The sequence below is a fragment of the Gadus morhua genome, chromosome 7 (assembly GCF_902167405.1).
Source record: "Gadus morhua chromosome 7, gadMor3.0, whole genome shotgun sequence".
In the NCBI taxonomy this organism is placed as follows: Eukaryota; Metazoa; Chordata; class Actinopteri; order Gadiformes; family Gadidae; genus Gadus; species Gadus morhua.
In genome coordinates, this window is record NC_044054.1 from 25,373,301 (window position 1) to 25,390,800 (window position 17,500).

Consider the following 17,500-nt stretch of genomic DNA (forward strand, 5'->3'; position numbering starts at 1 on the left):
GTTTTACAAGTGCTGTGTTAGCTCGCCAGCTAGGTAGCGGTAATAAGTGCATACCAAGGTTTAATTTATTTTTGTAAAGGATCCCCGTCACAAAAGGGTTACGAGAGTTTTTCACATTGAGGAGGTTGCTAACGCTCACACTCCTGTCCACTCATGTCATATGTGCATTGATTCTAATTAGTATTAATGTATGAAATAATGAAAATAGGAAAGTCATGTTGATCGTTTGTTTCCGTTAACGGCCGAATGGTGTGTTGTTTTAAATTCTCCTGCCAAAGGGATTGTGGGACGGCATTATCTCCTTCCTTTGGTAAAGGATGGCCCAGTGACCCTTAAGGAGATAAGAGTGTATTGAAGCACCTTTCCTTAGCATTGAGATAATTCATACAGCTTTTATCATGGATGCCACTTAGATACTTCTGGATAATTACACTCAGTTAGGAGCCTTCCTAAGCAAATATTACACAACGACAGAACTCACTGAGAGAAAAGTATCTCAAAGTTGGCATGGGCCGTAACCATCATCATCCCTCTTTCCTAGAGCTCTGAATCCAAAATGTTTTTTTTTAAATGTTGGGTTTAAGTGTTTGAATAGAGGGGACATTTAAAGGGATAAGCTATGATTTTGCAATTATTAAGAGTAGTAAGGCAAATGGCCATCTGCATACATCTGCTATTTTCCCTCCTTCACTTCTCATATTTTGGTTCCGCAGTATCATGTGTCATGTATCTCTCAACAGCCTTTTTTAATGTTAAGTCTCTTTCTCTATTGGAATTCTGTTCAAATGATTCTCTCCGACTTCCCTATCCCTCTCTCAGTATCTCTCAGTCTCTCTTTCTCCCTCACTCCCTCTCTCCCACTCACTCAGTCTCCCTTTGCATTTTTTTTCTCCTTTGCCTCCCTACTCTTTCCCTTCTAGTTCTTCTCTCTATTGGTCCCCTTCTTATTCTGTTCACAAAACTATGTTATCGGTGTTGATTCCAGAGAGAGGCACAGCATGACTCGCATTCCCTTCTCAGATATACTGTACAGAACACAAAACAGGAGAAGGCAAGGCTGTATGTTATACAGTACAGCTTTGCAACCTGTAGCACTTCAAAAATGTGTAATTCAAATTGACAATTTTATAACTCCATTAAGTCCATGGCTTTGAGCAGTCTAGGGTTTATTCTAAGCTACTAAACTACCTTTAATTTTTAGATACCGTATCAGACTGTAAAACGTGTAAAGTCATATTTCTCGTAGAACAACACTATACGTTAAATAATAGTTGAGATGCAATTAAACAAAGACTACCAACTCATACACATGTGCGCTTTATATATTATAAAATGTATACTCCATTTAGCATTCAATATAAAAAATGGTTAACTGTGGTTGTGTTTTTTACGTGTAGCATAATCCCAGGTAAAGTAAGAGCTCTAGAGAAAAGATTATGAGTTGGGTAAAATTGAGGTTTCAACAATGACAGAAAACAATACTGGATAAAAAAAGGTTTAGAGATTGACAGAGGTTGGAGCCAAAGCCATCCCGATCCTTTCAAATATATCTTTTTATCAAATGTGACATCCTCGGCTGCAGCTGTTGTCGAAATAGCATCACAGAACCACATGTGCCTGTATTTTGGTATCCTTCTTTAAAGGAATCTGCCAATATTTCGAGATCTAGGCTTTTTTTTTTTTCGATTCCCCCATTCGAATGGGTACAACGACACCAATTTGACCTTTGAACACTTTGTACGACGCGTAGGTAGTTCATCTTTGCAAACTTGCAGTATGCACAAGTTTGATTAAGATTTCAAAAAATGCTTTCCAATACAGCTCATCAAAAATGAAAAGAAAAATGGCTAAAATAGTTTTGGTAGGTGGAATTAATCTTTTACACATTCAAATGTGTAAAGGTGTAAAAACTCTTGTAAACGACGGCACAACATCATAAATTATGTTGTGCCATTTTATTCACCCTTCGGAGCTGCAGCACCGAAAAGAGATACAGCACAAATATTCAGTAACCTCACTCTTTTTCAGTTAAGTATCAGTGTAGTACCACACTATGGAGGTAGTGGGACCTCTTTACACTCTTCGTGCTGCACTTTTTAGACGGTCCCTGCGCACTCGTCTCGAAGCCAGCTGTCCAGACCAAGGTTATTGGTCCAGCTCAGAGGACGGCTTGTTCAGGTAAAGATTAGGTTATAGCACATTGTCTACCTTACTACGTTAGTTAAGAGTTTTAACAACGTTTTGCTTTAGAGTTTTTGAATGTGAGTTAACCCAAAATAATGTTGTGGTAACGCAAAACGTATTGCCTGACCCTCAAGGGGCTCTGTATAATACTCATCCCTAATGTAAACGCCATCATGATCATGTCCACTCCTCAATCAGATTACATTAATTTGGTTACTCTTGTTACCCTTTGCATAGACATTTGCTGAGTCCAAATGTAGCCTTATTTATATATTTGCAATATTATTTTTATTGCTGCAGAAAGACACCTTTAGAAGCAGATAATCTCTGGTTCTCAGACTGAGACCTTAAACCAGCATTCTAAAGGAGACAGACAGACAGAAATTGCAGGCGGGACAGAGAGAGAGAGAGAGAGAGAGAGAGAGAGAGAGAGAGAGAGAGAGAGAGAGAGAGAGAGAGAGAGAGAGAGAGAGAGAGAGAGAGAGAGAGAGAGAGAGAGAGGAGAGAGAGAGAGAGAGAGAGAGAGAGAGAGAGAGAGAGAGAGAGAGAGAGAGAGAGAGAGAGAGAGAGAGAGAGAGAGAGAGAGAGAGAGAGAGAGAGAGAGAGAGAGAGAGAGAGAGAGAGAGAGAGAGAGAGAGAGAGAGAGAGAGAGAGATCAGGTCCATCAGTACGGAATACAAGAGGAGGACAAACGCGTGCAAACACACACACATACACAGGAAAAGAGCTAGGCAGTCAGACAGACAATCAGTCAGGCAGGCAGGTTATTAAGACAGACAGTCACTCAGTGAATCCAGGGGGGTCGGGGGAGGGGGGGGGGTGCCTGTCCTGGATGTTACTGGTTGTCACCTGAATGCGACATCCCTGTTTCTTGTAGCCACGGACCCAGTCAAATCTCGCCAGCTCATGTTTTATTTGCTCTGCAGATAGGTCTGGCCTCTCTCCCATAATATCTTTTGTATGGGAAAATACGGAATAGACCGACCAATCACAACCATTTATCGAACTTGAGGCTTGATGAATCACGATGACGATGCAGTCACACCGTAGAGGCATTCAGACAACAGAGATGGCTGCAGCTACTAGAACAGTCCGTTGATTATGCTATCGAGACAGTATTCAATTGACTGTATATTCGATCAATGAAAGGTATGCCGCTATTGATCACATGGAGAACTCTGGTTTCTTTGAACCTTAGAGACTCCTGTGTAGCGTCACAAAATGCAAAGAAAACAAAAAGTAGCCCATCGCAAGGGAAGCTTATTGCAATCCATCTCAGTATCATGACAGTACTTCCATAACATTGACCGCAAAGTCTGATGCAAACGTTGAAGTGCATGTTTGGACTTTGACTGGATGGTACGCACTAGACACTGAGTGAGATATGGCTTAGGACTGTTGGAGGGGAAGAAATAAGTTCAGTTTCCAAGTTCCTTAGTGACAACTAAATGACCCCCCCACACACACACACACACACACACACACACACACACACACACAATTGCATGATTGCTAGAGTTGCAGGAAGGAGGGGGTAAAAGTGGCAATCACACATATACACACACGCAGAGACACAAAGAGACAGAGACACTGGTTTAATAGTAAACACCATTTATGCGTGACTCAAGAGCTCTTATAGGCGAAGTGATGCATTGCGATAAAGAGCAATTACTGTCACTTATTCTGTGACATCATGAGATTAAATATCGACACAAAATATATTGGGGCAAAAAAAGAGGCAAAAAAATAAATGTAAATCAAGTTTCAGAATTTCTTATCCATGGAGTGGCGGCACTGATCGTTTTTCTTTGACCGGTACCCAAACTTTCGGGGACCTGCTCTTCTTGGTCATCATCATGTCATCATCAAATTGAGCAACTTTTGCAAAAACAAGGGCAGAGATAAAGGAATAATTCCTACAATGAAAGGTATCCACAGATTCACTTTGTGAATACCTAAGTATCGTGTCAGGCCTAAGAATCCTCAATGTTTAATGGGGCTTAACAGTGCTGACGTTACGAATAAATGAAATAATGATGATGTCTTAAAGATGTATCTTATCACAAGTATGGAAAATTGATAAGGGAAGCAGGGACAGAAAAGTTTTGTGGTGTGTGGTAGTGCAGGCTCTATGGTAATTTACCTTTGAACAGTCAATCGAAAAAGGAGCAGGGCTCCAAGTCCCAAGCAGCTTCCTAATAACAACCACCTGACCTTTTATTAAAGCCAGCTCTTATCAGCCTTGTCCTGCTTGTCCTGACATTCATGCATTCACAAGCCATTGCACACAAAAACATGGCCAATGAAAAACAGATAAGTGGTTCAGTTTGCTCCCTGGCATTGGGTCACAGCTCAATGCAGTTTGTAAAGGGGGATGCTGTGTGCTGACCCTGCCGTGTGCTGGTCCGCCATTCAGGGTGGATCCATGGGGAGTCCGCTCATATTTAAATCTCTGACTGAGCTGGGTAGTGGGTAGAGGTCCTTCTTGTATTCACTGTGTGTAAACAAATTCACATCCTCTCCCATGCAGCCAGGAAAATACAAGCAACCAAGAAATGCTGCAGGTTCAAGGGATTCAGAGTGCATGTCCGTGAGAGGCAGTGTGAACCAGTGCACAAGTGTGTGTGTGTTTCTGTGTGCGTGTGTGTTTGTGTGTACGTGCGCGCGTGTGCGTGTGCATGCGTGTGTTTGGCTAGTGAAAAGGGACAATAGGGTGGGGAGTCAGTGCAAAAGTGTTCCTTGAAAGGATTAAGTGGTTTTCATGTTGTTGTTTCCTGAGGTGTCCTCAGGCGCACACATGTCTCAGACGACAGGGCTTTGTTGATGCCCTGCATGTCGGCCCATTCAGGCGCCTCTCGGCAGGGATTTGAACCCAGTCACCAGAGTGGTATTGAACCTGCTCACTGATGGCTTTTCTCTGTCTTCTGTTGGCCTGGTTTTATTTTGTTTCCTTTTTCAGTTTTTTTTGCCGGACAAGGTCAGCTAATGCACGGCTTACTTTAGTTTCACAGCTATTGTTTGTAGCAAGCAGTCACATGTAATTACCGTCTCGCTTCCACGTCAAACCGTGTCTCGTGTGGGAATTGCACAGTAGCACAAAGTTAAATGTTCACTCCGATAATGACTAATTTCGTCTCACTCTTCTAGCACATATCTTTATAGCATATTTACAGCTTTACACCTACACGAAAGTAAGATAGAATTCTCCTTGCTCAGTGGCAGTTAGAATGAAATGATTAATCGCAACTCCAGATGAAAATATCTTGCAATGTTGTTGTCATGGTCACCGTAAGGAATCACAGTTTGGCCCAGAAAATGTTTCATATTTAGTTAGGTTTTGTGTATATGTGTGTTTGTGTGTTTGTCTGAACTTATAATTGTTATCCAATCTTCTACTCAGCATGTAATTAAACACAAGCATTGTTTCATTGATGATACCTATGTGTAGTTCCATTAGCGTTTTTCAGCTGCTTAAATTACGGTATTTCTTTTCCACATTCACGAGCATTACATTACTAGATAGTTAACAGTAGTGAACTCCATCTGCCATTCTCCTCCTGGGACTCCGAGGTCTCTGTGTCAAAGTGTATAATCATCCCACACACAGTTCCACCTCATACGCACATCGTCCTATAAGATCATACTGCAATTCTGTTACGGTTCAATTCATCATTTTGACTACTCCACAACCAGACATGCCCCCCATTTCTCCCAGAGATTATCACCCTACACTCAACCTTGAGATCAGGGGGTTGTGGTTGGGAGGAGACTGCGTGTGTTTCTGTGTGTGTGTGTGTGTGTGTGTGTGTGTGTGTGTGTGTGTGTGTGTGTGTGTGTGTGTGTGTGTGTGTGTGTGTGTGTGTGTGTGTGTGTGTGTGTTTGTCTGTTTGTGTGTGTGTACTTATGTATGGCGAGATGCTAATGCCTAGCGACATATACCTTGTTAGCATGATGGCATCTCCTTCGGGGAACTAGTCTATTGTTGGCATGTAGCCCAGAGAGAGAAGACCTTTACAACGATAGTGTGATAGCATGGCTCAGAGGGATACAGCCTGTTACAGCAGATACTCTGCACTAGCAGTGTTTAAACTCCCAGAGGAATTGTCTTTGCTAATCTCTTCTGCTTCATAAGAGATGCCTCGTGGATGATGCACATTCGTATTGAATGCAAACACCAGCTGAGGTCCAAAAAAATAAAAATAAAATAAGCCTTGCTGCTTTTTGACCTGCAAAGCACTGCATCTACCCAAGTGGATGCTATTCCTGGTAGTAGTCAAATTAATATTTTCATATAAAGATTCTGTTCATGGAACTTGACCTAAAGCCTGCGTTATATAGTTGGCGACTGAATGTAACCTTTGTATTGCTTTGAGTTAGAATTTCAGCAAAATTATAGAGGTAAGGAGAAATCATGTTGTAAAATAACATCGCAAACAAACTAGTAACTGCATTAGATTAATGTAGGGTTTATTGAAGAAGATAACGTTAGCCTGAGTCCGGCAACTTACAAAGGAAAACCTCGGACCTGTAACTGTATCGTAAGTATTCATACGTTATTACATTGGAAAGATGGGGTAATAATGTGAGGTCTTAGCTGTGCGTCTGTGATAGGTTTAAAGGAAGTATTAGCATTATCTTTCTTAGATGAATGAAATATATGTGCTAAAAGCAGAGCGTCAACAGAGGACTACATTCTGAGTGACATTCGCAAGTGTTAATCATTTAGACCTTCTGCTGCCGCTGAGATGAACCTTGTTCATTACTTAGCTTACTCCAAGTTGACCCCTAAAGCAGTAAACCCCGCTATACCTGGCTCACGTAATTCTGACATGAAGAGGGCTTTATGGATGCCACAAAGAAGAAAGGAGCCCCCTTCATTCTTTCTCTTACTTTGGCTTATATGACTTTTACTTGTTATGAAGGTTAAAAAAAGTAAATGTTACAAAGTTACATTCAAAGTTATTTATTGCCTGCAATATGAATGTATTCCACAATCACTTACAGTGGTATTGTTGTCAATTGGTTGAAGGTTTTTATGTGTATCTTATGTGTGGCATTTTTTTTTCTCTTTGATTATACTTTGTTACTTTACTCAATATTGTTTTTGTCAAAAATATAGGGCAAACTACTTCAAGCCAGTTATCGTCGGCAGACATATCATCTCTGTTATGTCATAATTATGTCTGTTTTATATCAATATAATGAATAACTTGACAAGTGGATTCAAATCATAGAGGGATGCAACCTTATATCTTATATAACAGAAATTTTTAAGATGTCAATTCTTTATGCTGTAATCTACTGAAAATCCAGAGAAGGAGGATAATTGTATGTTCATTTAATGGGGAACTTGCATGGAGGACACGGGAGGTGCCTTATATCTAGGCCCAATACATACGTGTTGTGATTGGTCAGCGCATGTAGGAGGAATCCACACAGTTTGGGAACATAATGATGAAGCCTGATTCCAGAACGGGAGATCAAACCAACTCAGGTTTTGTTGTTACTTGTTTACAAGAGATAATAAAGTCTTTATCTTTCAAACTTCGGCTTTCTCTACCTCTCTTATTTTGTCAAAGTATTGTGTTTAACAGTGAGTAGCTCATGGGTTGTGTTGTGTTGTCTCAGTCTTCATCCAAGGACAATAAAGACAGTGCTGCTAATGTGTGTATTGAGAGAGAAGCAAGGAGAAAAAGAGAGCAACAAAAATGAATGAGCAAACACAGTTTGACATTATTGCATTGGTGATGGAGATCAATAATCACATTACAAATAATACACAGAGAATAAGACCCCAAGTGTAAATCATGAATGCAAATATAGAAAGGAGTAGGAGGTGGGACTGATTTAGGCTATGAATGGCTGCCCTAATGGAGGGTGCAACTGCTTTTTATGAATATCTGAGTCATTTACTCTTTAGTCTGTGTAGTTATTATTTGTTTCCTGTTCATTGTAATCATGCATTCATCAGATCGCTTACACCTTTAAATCTTCACTCATAATCAATCTTAAACCTTCTGTTCACGGAATGAAACAGCACCCCTGCAAAACAGATCACATTCCCAGTCTCTTTTTATGAGGACCGTTTTTCTTTCATGAACAGGACAATGAAGATAAGGAGGATTGTCCGTAGAGATAGAGGGAATGACATGTCACTACTTTTGATAGCTTTAACCAAACCTTCTTATTCTATCCCCCTTGTTTTTCCTTTATTCTTCTCCTCTTCCCAGTCTGTTCCCAGTTTGCCAAGGGCGTGTATGCCATCATGGGCCTGTACGACCAGCGGACGGTCAACATGCTCATGTCCTTCTGTGGCTCTCTGCATGTGTGCTTCGTGACGCCCTCCTTCCCCATCCACACCAACAACCAGTTCATGCTGCAGCTCCGGCCCCAGCTGCAGGAGCCCCTCATGGCGCTGGTGGAGCACTTCAGCTGGACCCGCTTCGTCTACATGTACAGCTCCGACTCAGGTAAGCAACGGCCCTGGACAAAAACACTTCATTGAACTGTACCTACGTAGTAATATTCCATTTTCTTCCATGATTAATGTACTAAAAGTGTGCTATTATTGATCTACTAGCAATGCATTGAATACGCTCATGATATCTCATTACTGCTACTTGAAAGATTTCGGCTTATTTCTAAGCTGTTCGTATTGACTCGGCGATGTGTCTTTTTTTTGTCGTATTAGTAGTTCTTGAAGTGGAAATCAAGGCAGCTTGACAGGTTGGATCAAAGGATCGAAATGATGGTTTATTCGAGGATGTAATACAGCAAGGTAGAGACTTAGGTTGATTAATCAATAGTGTAGGTGGGTGAAGAGCAGTCTCCAGACATGCTCCTCGGCTGTCGATCCCTCTTCTCACCAAACCAAAGGATTGGGGCATACGTATTGTACATAAGAAAACGTGAATAACAAAAGAACAAAAGCAGTCGCTCCCTTGATAAGGTATATTGCCCTGGCTATGTCCCAGACAGCCTGGGACTGGCTATTTGGTTCGTCCTTGTAGGGACATAAACAAATGGAGGATCGTTGGAAATAACGCCTGGTATCAGTTGGAGTGGCCTGTCCCCACACTAAGAAATGTGAACACAGAGAACACTAAAATACACCAACATTCTACATACTAAAGACATACTTAAATACAAATAAATGTACCTGACCATACTATTTTGAGACACTAATAAGATGCACTTAAATATACTAAAGTAGATATTTTTTTACTAATGGTATACTTTAAAATATACTTTTTTACTAGTTTAAGTGTATTTCAAAAAAAATAATCGATAACTTAACAAACTGAAAGATATTTTTGAAAGATTTAAGTAATATTCAATTGAATTTACAATGATATCAACAGCAATTACCCTGCGTTCACACCAAAAGATGCATTTGCTGCCCGAACGCGTTGACGCCTGAGTTTTGCGGCGCGTCAAATCAAGTTTTGCGGCGCGTCAAAGGTTTTGCGGCGCGTCAAAAGTTGAAATATTTGAACTCGAGCAGCATTTGACGCGCCGCAAAATACGTGAATGCGCCCTTCGCCCGTGCCCGGCAGCGGGCACGGGCATGCCGCGCCACAAATCAGATTTTGACGCGCCGCAAATCAAGTTTTGCTGCCCGTTTTCTCGGCAGCAAATGCTGCGGCAGCAAAGCAGCAACGCGTCTCTACATTCACTTTGAATGGGATCACGACGCGCGTCAACTTTTTGCATCTTTTGGTGTGAACGCAGGGTTACAATTACATTTCAAAATACTTTCAGTCTGAACATATTTGGAATAAAGTGTATTCTTAAAAAGAACTGCATTATCGACGGAAAAACTGCTAAATATTAACCTAAGTACACTTGACACCCAGCATAAATTGAACAAGAACATGATGATGAAACAGAACCAAGTCACAAAGCCGGCAGACATGCAAAGAGTTACGTGATAGGGTGCATCGGTAAAAGTTTTTTCTGGTTCAAAGTTTCTAGTAGTAACACTATTATTTTACAGATTTGGGTTGTTGTTTATGGCTTATTATCAAATTCAATTTTTTATGGTTTTCTCGTTATTCTCCTCACCCGTCGGAGCCTCCTTATTAATAACTAGAATCAAAATATACCACAAAACGTCAATGAATCTGTACCAGAAGTGGCAGTTCAATTTATCGGTTAAATTACAAACCTCCAAATTGCGATTAATCAGCTGGATTCTTGGTGCCTCTAGGGGAAAAAAGATAGGAACAACACACTGAAAGCCTGAGTGAAAAGTCCTTAAAAAGTATGATTACATTTTTTACCAATCTTATAGACAAGGTTAAACAGACAGATATATGCAATACAGAGCAGATCCAAACCAAACCCGCCTATCAGTGTACGTGTCCCACTGACATAAGTATTCAGACCCTTTACACAGTACTTATTTGAAGCACCTTTGGCAGCAATTACAGCCATGAGATTTCTTGGGTATGACGCAACAATCTTTGCACAACTGGATCCTCTCCAACTGTCTGATTGGATGGCGACTGTAAATGTTCAGATAACTAAAAAGTGCACGGATTAAAACCTAAGAACGGCATCAACAAAGTAGGCTTGCTGCAGTAGTTGGTGTTACCGATGTAACACGGTGTTCAGGCATACACTGATCATATGACTTGCCGCCCCACAGTAATTTTCCTTTTTAGGTTTGAGAACTAAAACCGATTTGGTTCATGTTTGCATATCATCGGCCATGTTCATCAAATAAAAACAACAACAATTTAGTCACGTTTAGTGTACGTTGATGATGATATTGATATGCATATTTAGAATTTGAAAATACCTTTGTAAATGCATTTTATTAAAAAACCTAACCTTGTGTTTAGTTCTAGACTGTGTTGATTGTTCTGGCATGCCCTTAATACGGGGGCTTAGACGTTTCGAGCACACTGCATATCCAAACAGCTTTTCAAATCGAAAAACACAAGCAATTAATGAGATACATAAATGCAGAAATCCCAACACAAAGGCAAAAGCAACACAATTTCACAGAATTTAGCATCAATACATTTCTACAAAGAAAGGGTCTGACTTTTATTGCTGGGGGATATTATTATAGTGCATTCCACATTTAGAGATTCCTTGTGTAGCCTGGCATATTATAAGAATTATAATTGCATCAAAGGAACTAGACTGACGGCACATCTGTGAGATGTCCTGTGATGTTTATCTCAGGATAGTCCCATCTAACTCCTACTCGTTGCTGTTTCTAGGTTAAACAGCTTGAAGGTAAAAGGTACAACAATCATCTCCAATCATATTGGACTCTATCCGGATTTTAACAACAGTTACCAGGAAACTACAATGAACAAATCAGTGATATTGTGACCAAATGGTGCTAAATGATCATTCTCCTTCTAAACAGATTTTCCTAAACATAAAATATAAGTAGCTACAGAGTTCAAAAGGAATGTAGAGCTATATACCAACTGTTTGAGCTGACAATAACCTATAAAATCTGCTCAATAGAATATTCTTAATATAATATATGTAACTTAATGTAGGACAAAGATAACTATGTGATTACCTTTAGTGAACACTGAATTTGAATAAGTATATAATATTGCCAATAACGACGATTCTAGAGCATGCAAATTCAAATGCTTAAATTCTATGCTACGACATGCCGGAAACTCAACCAAACAGGTCGCAGTTGAATGCACACTCTGCCAGTAGCTCACTGTGTGGAATTATCCATGTTCCCCATTACCTACAAGTCAAATTCAAATGCTGCATTTCAGCTACACACAAAGCAGTAGGCCTACATGTGAAAAGAAACCAGCAATAGTTACGCATTTTGTCATAATATGACATGGTGAAAGACAAGATAAGATGTGCTATTTATGTGATATCTTAGATATCATTAAATTAAAAACATGTGTTTGAAAAAATCATGAACTGGTCATGTTGCACATTATACACCTAAACAGGTTTGTCATCATTGACCTGGCAACATTAAAACACATTCTGAAATATATACGAATCAATCGGATAAAGCAGAGTAGGACATACTACACAGCATGGATCAATAGAAATTACGGGACTGAATTGCAGATTCCTTCTTATTTTCAAATTGCCCTCTCTTTCTAACATTACCTCAGCTCCATATTACCAAATGCATTCCTTTTTAACCAAATGTATTGGAAGCCTGCATAACTGAACCGGAACTCCTTCTATGCACGATCCGAGACTGGCAACAACACTACCGCTAGATGCCGGCTTACAACGACAGCGTCAGCATGTTGACCAGCGTGGCTGTGGAGAGTTCACACGCTGGGGCTAAGCAGCTAATCTCCGTGGAGGAACACGACGTGAGCAAGGCTCTGTTGAGAGTGAATACACAGAGAGCTGCTGGACCGGACGGCATATCTGGGCGATTGCTTAAGTCCTTCGCCATCCAGCGAGCTCCTGTCTTCACCACCATATTCAACCTCTCTCTGGCTACATCTGTTGTACCTACCTGCTTCCAAAGATCCACAATTGTCACTGTACCGAAGATCAACTCTCCGGCATGCCTGAATGACTACTGAACGATCAGGGGCCCTAACTTCAGCGGCCATGAAGGTCTTTGAGAGGCTGATTAAGGACCACGTCAAATCCTCCCTCCCTCCGACCTAAGACCCAATGCAGTTCGCATACAGACCAAACTGATCTACGGATGATGCGGTCTCCCAGGTCCTCCGCACCACTCTCTCTTACCTGGACAGTCAGAACGGGGACTATGTGAGATTGCTGTTCATTGACTACAGCTCAGCATTCTACCCCATATTCCCCACTAGACTGGTGGATAAGCTGAAAGGACTAGGATTGAACACACCCCCTTGTGCCTAGATCCTTGACTTCCGTACAGCTAGGCCAGAGGGGGGGGATGAGAAACTCCTCCAGCTCACTCATCCTGATCATTGGGTCTCCCATGGGCTGCTTCCTGAGCCCCCACCTCTACTCCCTGCACACCCATGATCGTGTGCAGCGACAACTCCATCATCATGTTAACAGACAATATAGTCATGGTTGGCCTGATCTCAAATGACAACGTGACAGCCCACCTGGACAAGGTGGAGGGCCTGCCAGGAGAAAAACCTCTTTCTGAAAGTTTCCAAGACCAAGGAGATGATTGTGAACTTCAAGAGGATAGTACTACTACAACAAACTAAGTCATATGGAACGCTGCAATTAATGGGACTGCTGATGACAGGATGAGCAGCTTCAAATATCTGGGAGTTTAAGTTTCAGAAGACCTGTCCTGGTCCACCCACATCAACACACTGGTGGGAAAAGCAAGGCAGCGCCTGTACCATCTCGGGGAGCTGATGAAATACAAAGACTCCCAGAGGATACTTCAGTCCTTCTACTCTGGGGCTGTGGAGAGCATTATTTAATTTTACAAGTGGAAGATTTAAATCTTCCACTTTGGGAACCAACATTTTGTTGCCCTTTCATTCTGATGTTTTGAACGAGAGATCAAAGTTAGACTTCTGTTTTTCGCATACATGCTACATGCTGAGCAGAGACCAATGTGACTCCTGGGTAGGGGTTTGTTAGAGAGGGGCTTAGGTTTGATTTAATAGGGATGTTAATCCAGATAGCTGAGATAAATAATCAGTGGAACACACCACAGAGAACAGCATATGAGTGCCATGTGGAAAGAAGTTCCAAAAAACACTTACTTTGTGTGAAAACGTTTTGTTTCTTTCTTTCTCAAGTATATTTACGAAACCCCAGTTGAGCAGAATGTAGTCCAACAAAATACCAAACTGGGACCAACAGGCCCGGAGCAGCATATTTCATGACACCTGTTACACCCCAGGGGGTCTGTGTCTTCTCTCTGACTATAACTGTATTGGATGATGGACTCCATCAAATCATATGATCTTAAAACCTCTATCTGGGAATCCATATCCAACACAATTATGCTTAACAATCCCTCACACTCTCTCTCTCTCTCTGTGTCAGTGTAATGATTCAGCTCCTTTACATTACTGCCAAGAACACATTAACTGATTGCACTGAGAGCATTGTGGGCACTGCCAGACACTTTTCACACTTGTATTCTCTGGCAGACTTTGCCTTGGGGGAGTTTTAATATGCCACGCAATACAAAAGAATGGCACCTCAACATGGAGTTGAATCACTGGGGATCATGCATCGTAGATAGATACACATCAGAGGGAGATCAGCAGCCAAATCAAAAGCTTTCCGCTTTTTCAGAACCTGGCTCACAAAGCATCTCACGTGCACATGAATGAAATAAATAGATCATAAATAGATACTGTATAAAAAAAATGATCATTATTATTTGTATTATACCATATGGTATGTATATTGCATGGTGTGTGTGTGTGGGGGGGGGGGGGGGGGGGAGGGCGCGCATGTGTGTGTGTGTGTGTGTGTGTGCGGAGGGCATTGATTGAACAGGGCCAAACTGAATGTGCTGGCTGGCCTCATTAGGCTGCCTGCGGCCGTGCTGCAGTACTGTACACAAGGGATTTGACGTGCGGTTGGGGAGACATCTGGCTGGGGACGGACAGAGAATTGAGTAATAGGCTTGAAATAGGCTGTCACTGATGGGGCTATCTTTTCTCCTCTTCTCTCTCCTGTATTCCCTTCTTCTCCCCTTCCCTCCTCTCCCTCTCTCCTCCCTTTCTCTTATCTGGCTTCCTCAACTCTCCTGTCCTGCTCTGGCTCTTTCCTCCTCTCCGCTCGTCTCCTCTCTCTCCTCTCTCCTCTTGTCTCCCCTCATCCCTTCTCATCCTTGCCTATTATCTCATCTGCTCAATAAAATCCTCCCTGGAAACAGAAAGTTGAGTGCCTATTTTCCACCTGAGTGGTCATATAAAGGCTTACAACACCCTCTTGCCACCAACCTTTGGAAGTGTGTATGTGCATGTGTACGGCTGTGTGTGTGTAAAAAATATGAATAAATAATATAATATAAAGCTGTTTATCTTCTATAATTGAGAGTATAATAAATCCTAAACAAAACAGAATAAATTGGAAACGGCAAGCAGACATATATATATATATACCAGTGAAACAATAATATAAATTCAGGTGTGCCTTGTTGCTTAGCACAGTCGCTCTGAGTGGACTAGAAGTTGTTCTATAAAACGTGTGTGTTTTCTTCAGTTGAATCAGTTGAGTATTTTCAATAACATAAAAAATGGATTGCAACCTCCCAAAGGCAACAGGAACGGATCAGGCGTAACAATACATAACGGTGTAATCTTAAGTGGAGTTCGGCATGTTTTACACTGTAACCCATATCATGTTTATCATTGTATTAGCCGAGAACCTTTCAAATGTAGTGCATTGAGATCTGTCTGAAAGGTCATTTGCAGACCATGCAACTGAATGTTTGGGAAGACTCCCAATCGACTATGTCTGCCTCAGTACGGTGTGATCAGTTCCGGTGATGCTTCTTAATCAAGCGCATTCGTGATAGATTTGAGAACCTTCAGCTGCAGTAATTTCGCTATGTTCCTTCCTCAAGTCTGAGCGATGAACTGAAACATCAGAGATATTTATAAAAGCTCCTTAAACTGACAGCTAATAAGAGTTTCACGTATTTGTTGTCATTGATCAAAGCTTTGAAATTACTCGCTTATTTAGAAGTATTGTAGTATTGTTTTTGCCAATGCTGATATTGGTGACATTTATACACAATGAATATATATATATTAGTGCTGTTAGTTAAACGCGTTATTAACGGCGTTAACGCAAACCAATTTTAACAGCGTTAATTTTTTTAGCATACGATTAACGCAATTTAGTATATATATATATTTTTTGTATTATTTAATTTTTTTGGCTCAAAACAAAGAAGCAGTAGCCTGACTGCTATGTTCAAGGCAGTATGTTTGTATGTTCATCGTTTAATTGCACTATAGGCTTTTTTTTGTATCGTCCTGTTTTGATCAATAGATGCCAATGTTGTTATCAATAAAAAAACATTTGCACAAGGTAAGCCGATGCACTTCTCCATGTTGATAAGAGCATTCAAATGAGAACAATTAATGGGACAAAGAAATCAAGGGATATTTAGCATAGAAAAAAGATTTGCGATTAATCGGGATTACTCGTGATTAATCGTGAGTTAACTATGACTATGACCATTAATTTGATTAATCGCGATTAAATATTTTAATCGCTTGACAGCACTAATATATATATATGTAAACTATGTATTCCATTGAGTGGATTATAGTTGCATGTCTCCCTATTAAGGGAAATGTATGCAATGATCCAGTCGACTGTAGTTTTAAGTCTTAGACCCTACTGGTTTTACTACATGTAGTACGAAGTCAGAAACGATGTTTACGTCATCGGTTAGTTAATTATAAGCAATTCCTTGACGCTTACCCCAAATTAAAGGTCTATCAAAAACAACCTACAAAATAAACACTTTCGATATCAATACTTTTACCCAGCATGCAATGCTCTTGTTGCCCAGTCGTGCAACTGTTACAGTTGGCGAGTGTTCCTGAGAGCAGCGTGGAGAGCCCCTGGAGACAGATAGATGCTGAGAAGCCAACGGCTTTAGCCCTAATTCTCCCTAAGAGCTCTGTTGGGAATGAACTGTGAGGCTGAGTGGTATACTGGACCCGACTGTTCACTGAAGACACAGCTGTGTGTGCGTGCATGTGTGGGCACGTGTGTGTGTGCGCGTGACCGTGACCGTCTGTGTGTGTGTGTGTGCGTGTGAGCGTGTGCGCGCGTGTGTGGGCATGTGTGTGTTTGCCAGAATTTCTGTGCTACCCGAACGTCGCCTCCACATACTTCTCCTTGCCTCTCTGCTCCTCTTCTTCCCCTCGCTCTCCTCTCGGTGCTCCCCACTGTGTGGCTGTGTTGGTGTGTTAATACCTAATGACATGCGCACTGAATGTTTATGCAAATGAGATGCAGAGGAGGGAGCGGATTAGTGTCTATATTTATAAAACTCTCTTTCTGTTGGACGTCCGTAACACAGTATATTGAGCCCTCACTTCTACTCTTGCTCATGTCCCATTATCGCTCTCTCTCTCTCTCACACTCGCACACACACACACGGATCGGACAAAGAATATGATGCTCTCAAACACACTAGACACATAAAGTTGTGAATATGTTAATATTGCAGAGTGGATGTTGATCTCAAGTGATCAGCCTACAGACCCGCCTTGGCCTCGTTCAACCTTTATCTCCATGGAAAAATAGAACGAGCATCGGTCTGAACTAGATTTACAACTATTAGCACTCCTTCCATTTGAATATCATTACACAGGGACACACAGAACAACAAAGCAGATCCTCAAACTGG

At 41.2% G+C, this 17,500-nt stretch overlaps 1 protein-coding gene across 3 annotated transcripts in view; it reads left to right on the forward strand.

The window, feature by feature from the left end:
• LOC115547812 (glutamate receptor 1-like) overlaps positions 1–17,500 on the forward strand; it is a 54,794-nt gene that overhangs the window by 2,397 nt on the left and 34,897 nt on the right. For all 3 annotated transcript variants that reach the window (XR_003977428.1, XM_030362276.1, XM_030362277.1), the window contains exon 3: positions 8,415–8,654. Coding sequence is in view for 2 of the 3 variants with exons in the window: in XM_030362276.1 (XP_030218136.1) it covers positions 8,415–8,654 (240 nt within the window). In the remaining variant the exon portion in view is untranslated. The remainder of the gene's footprint in view (positions 1–8,414; positions 8,655–17,500) is intronic.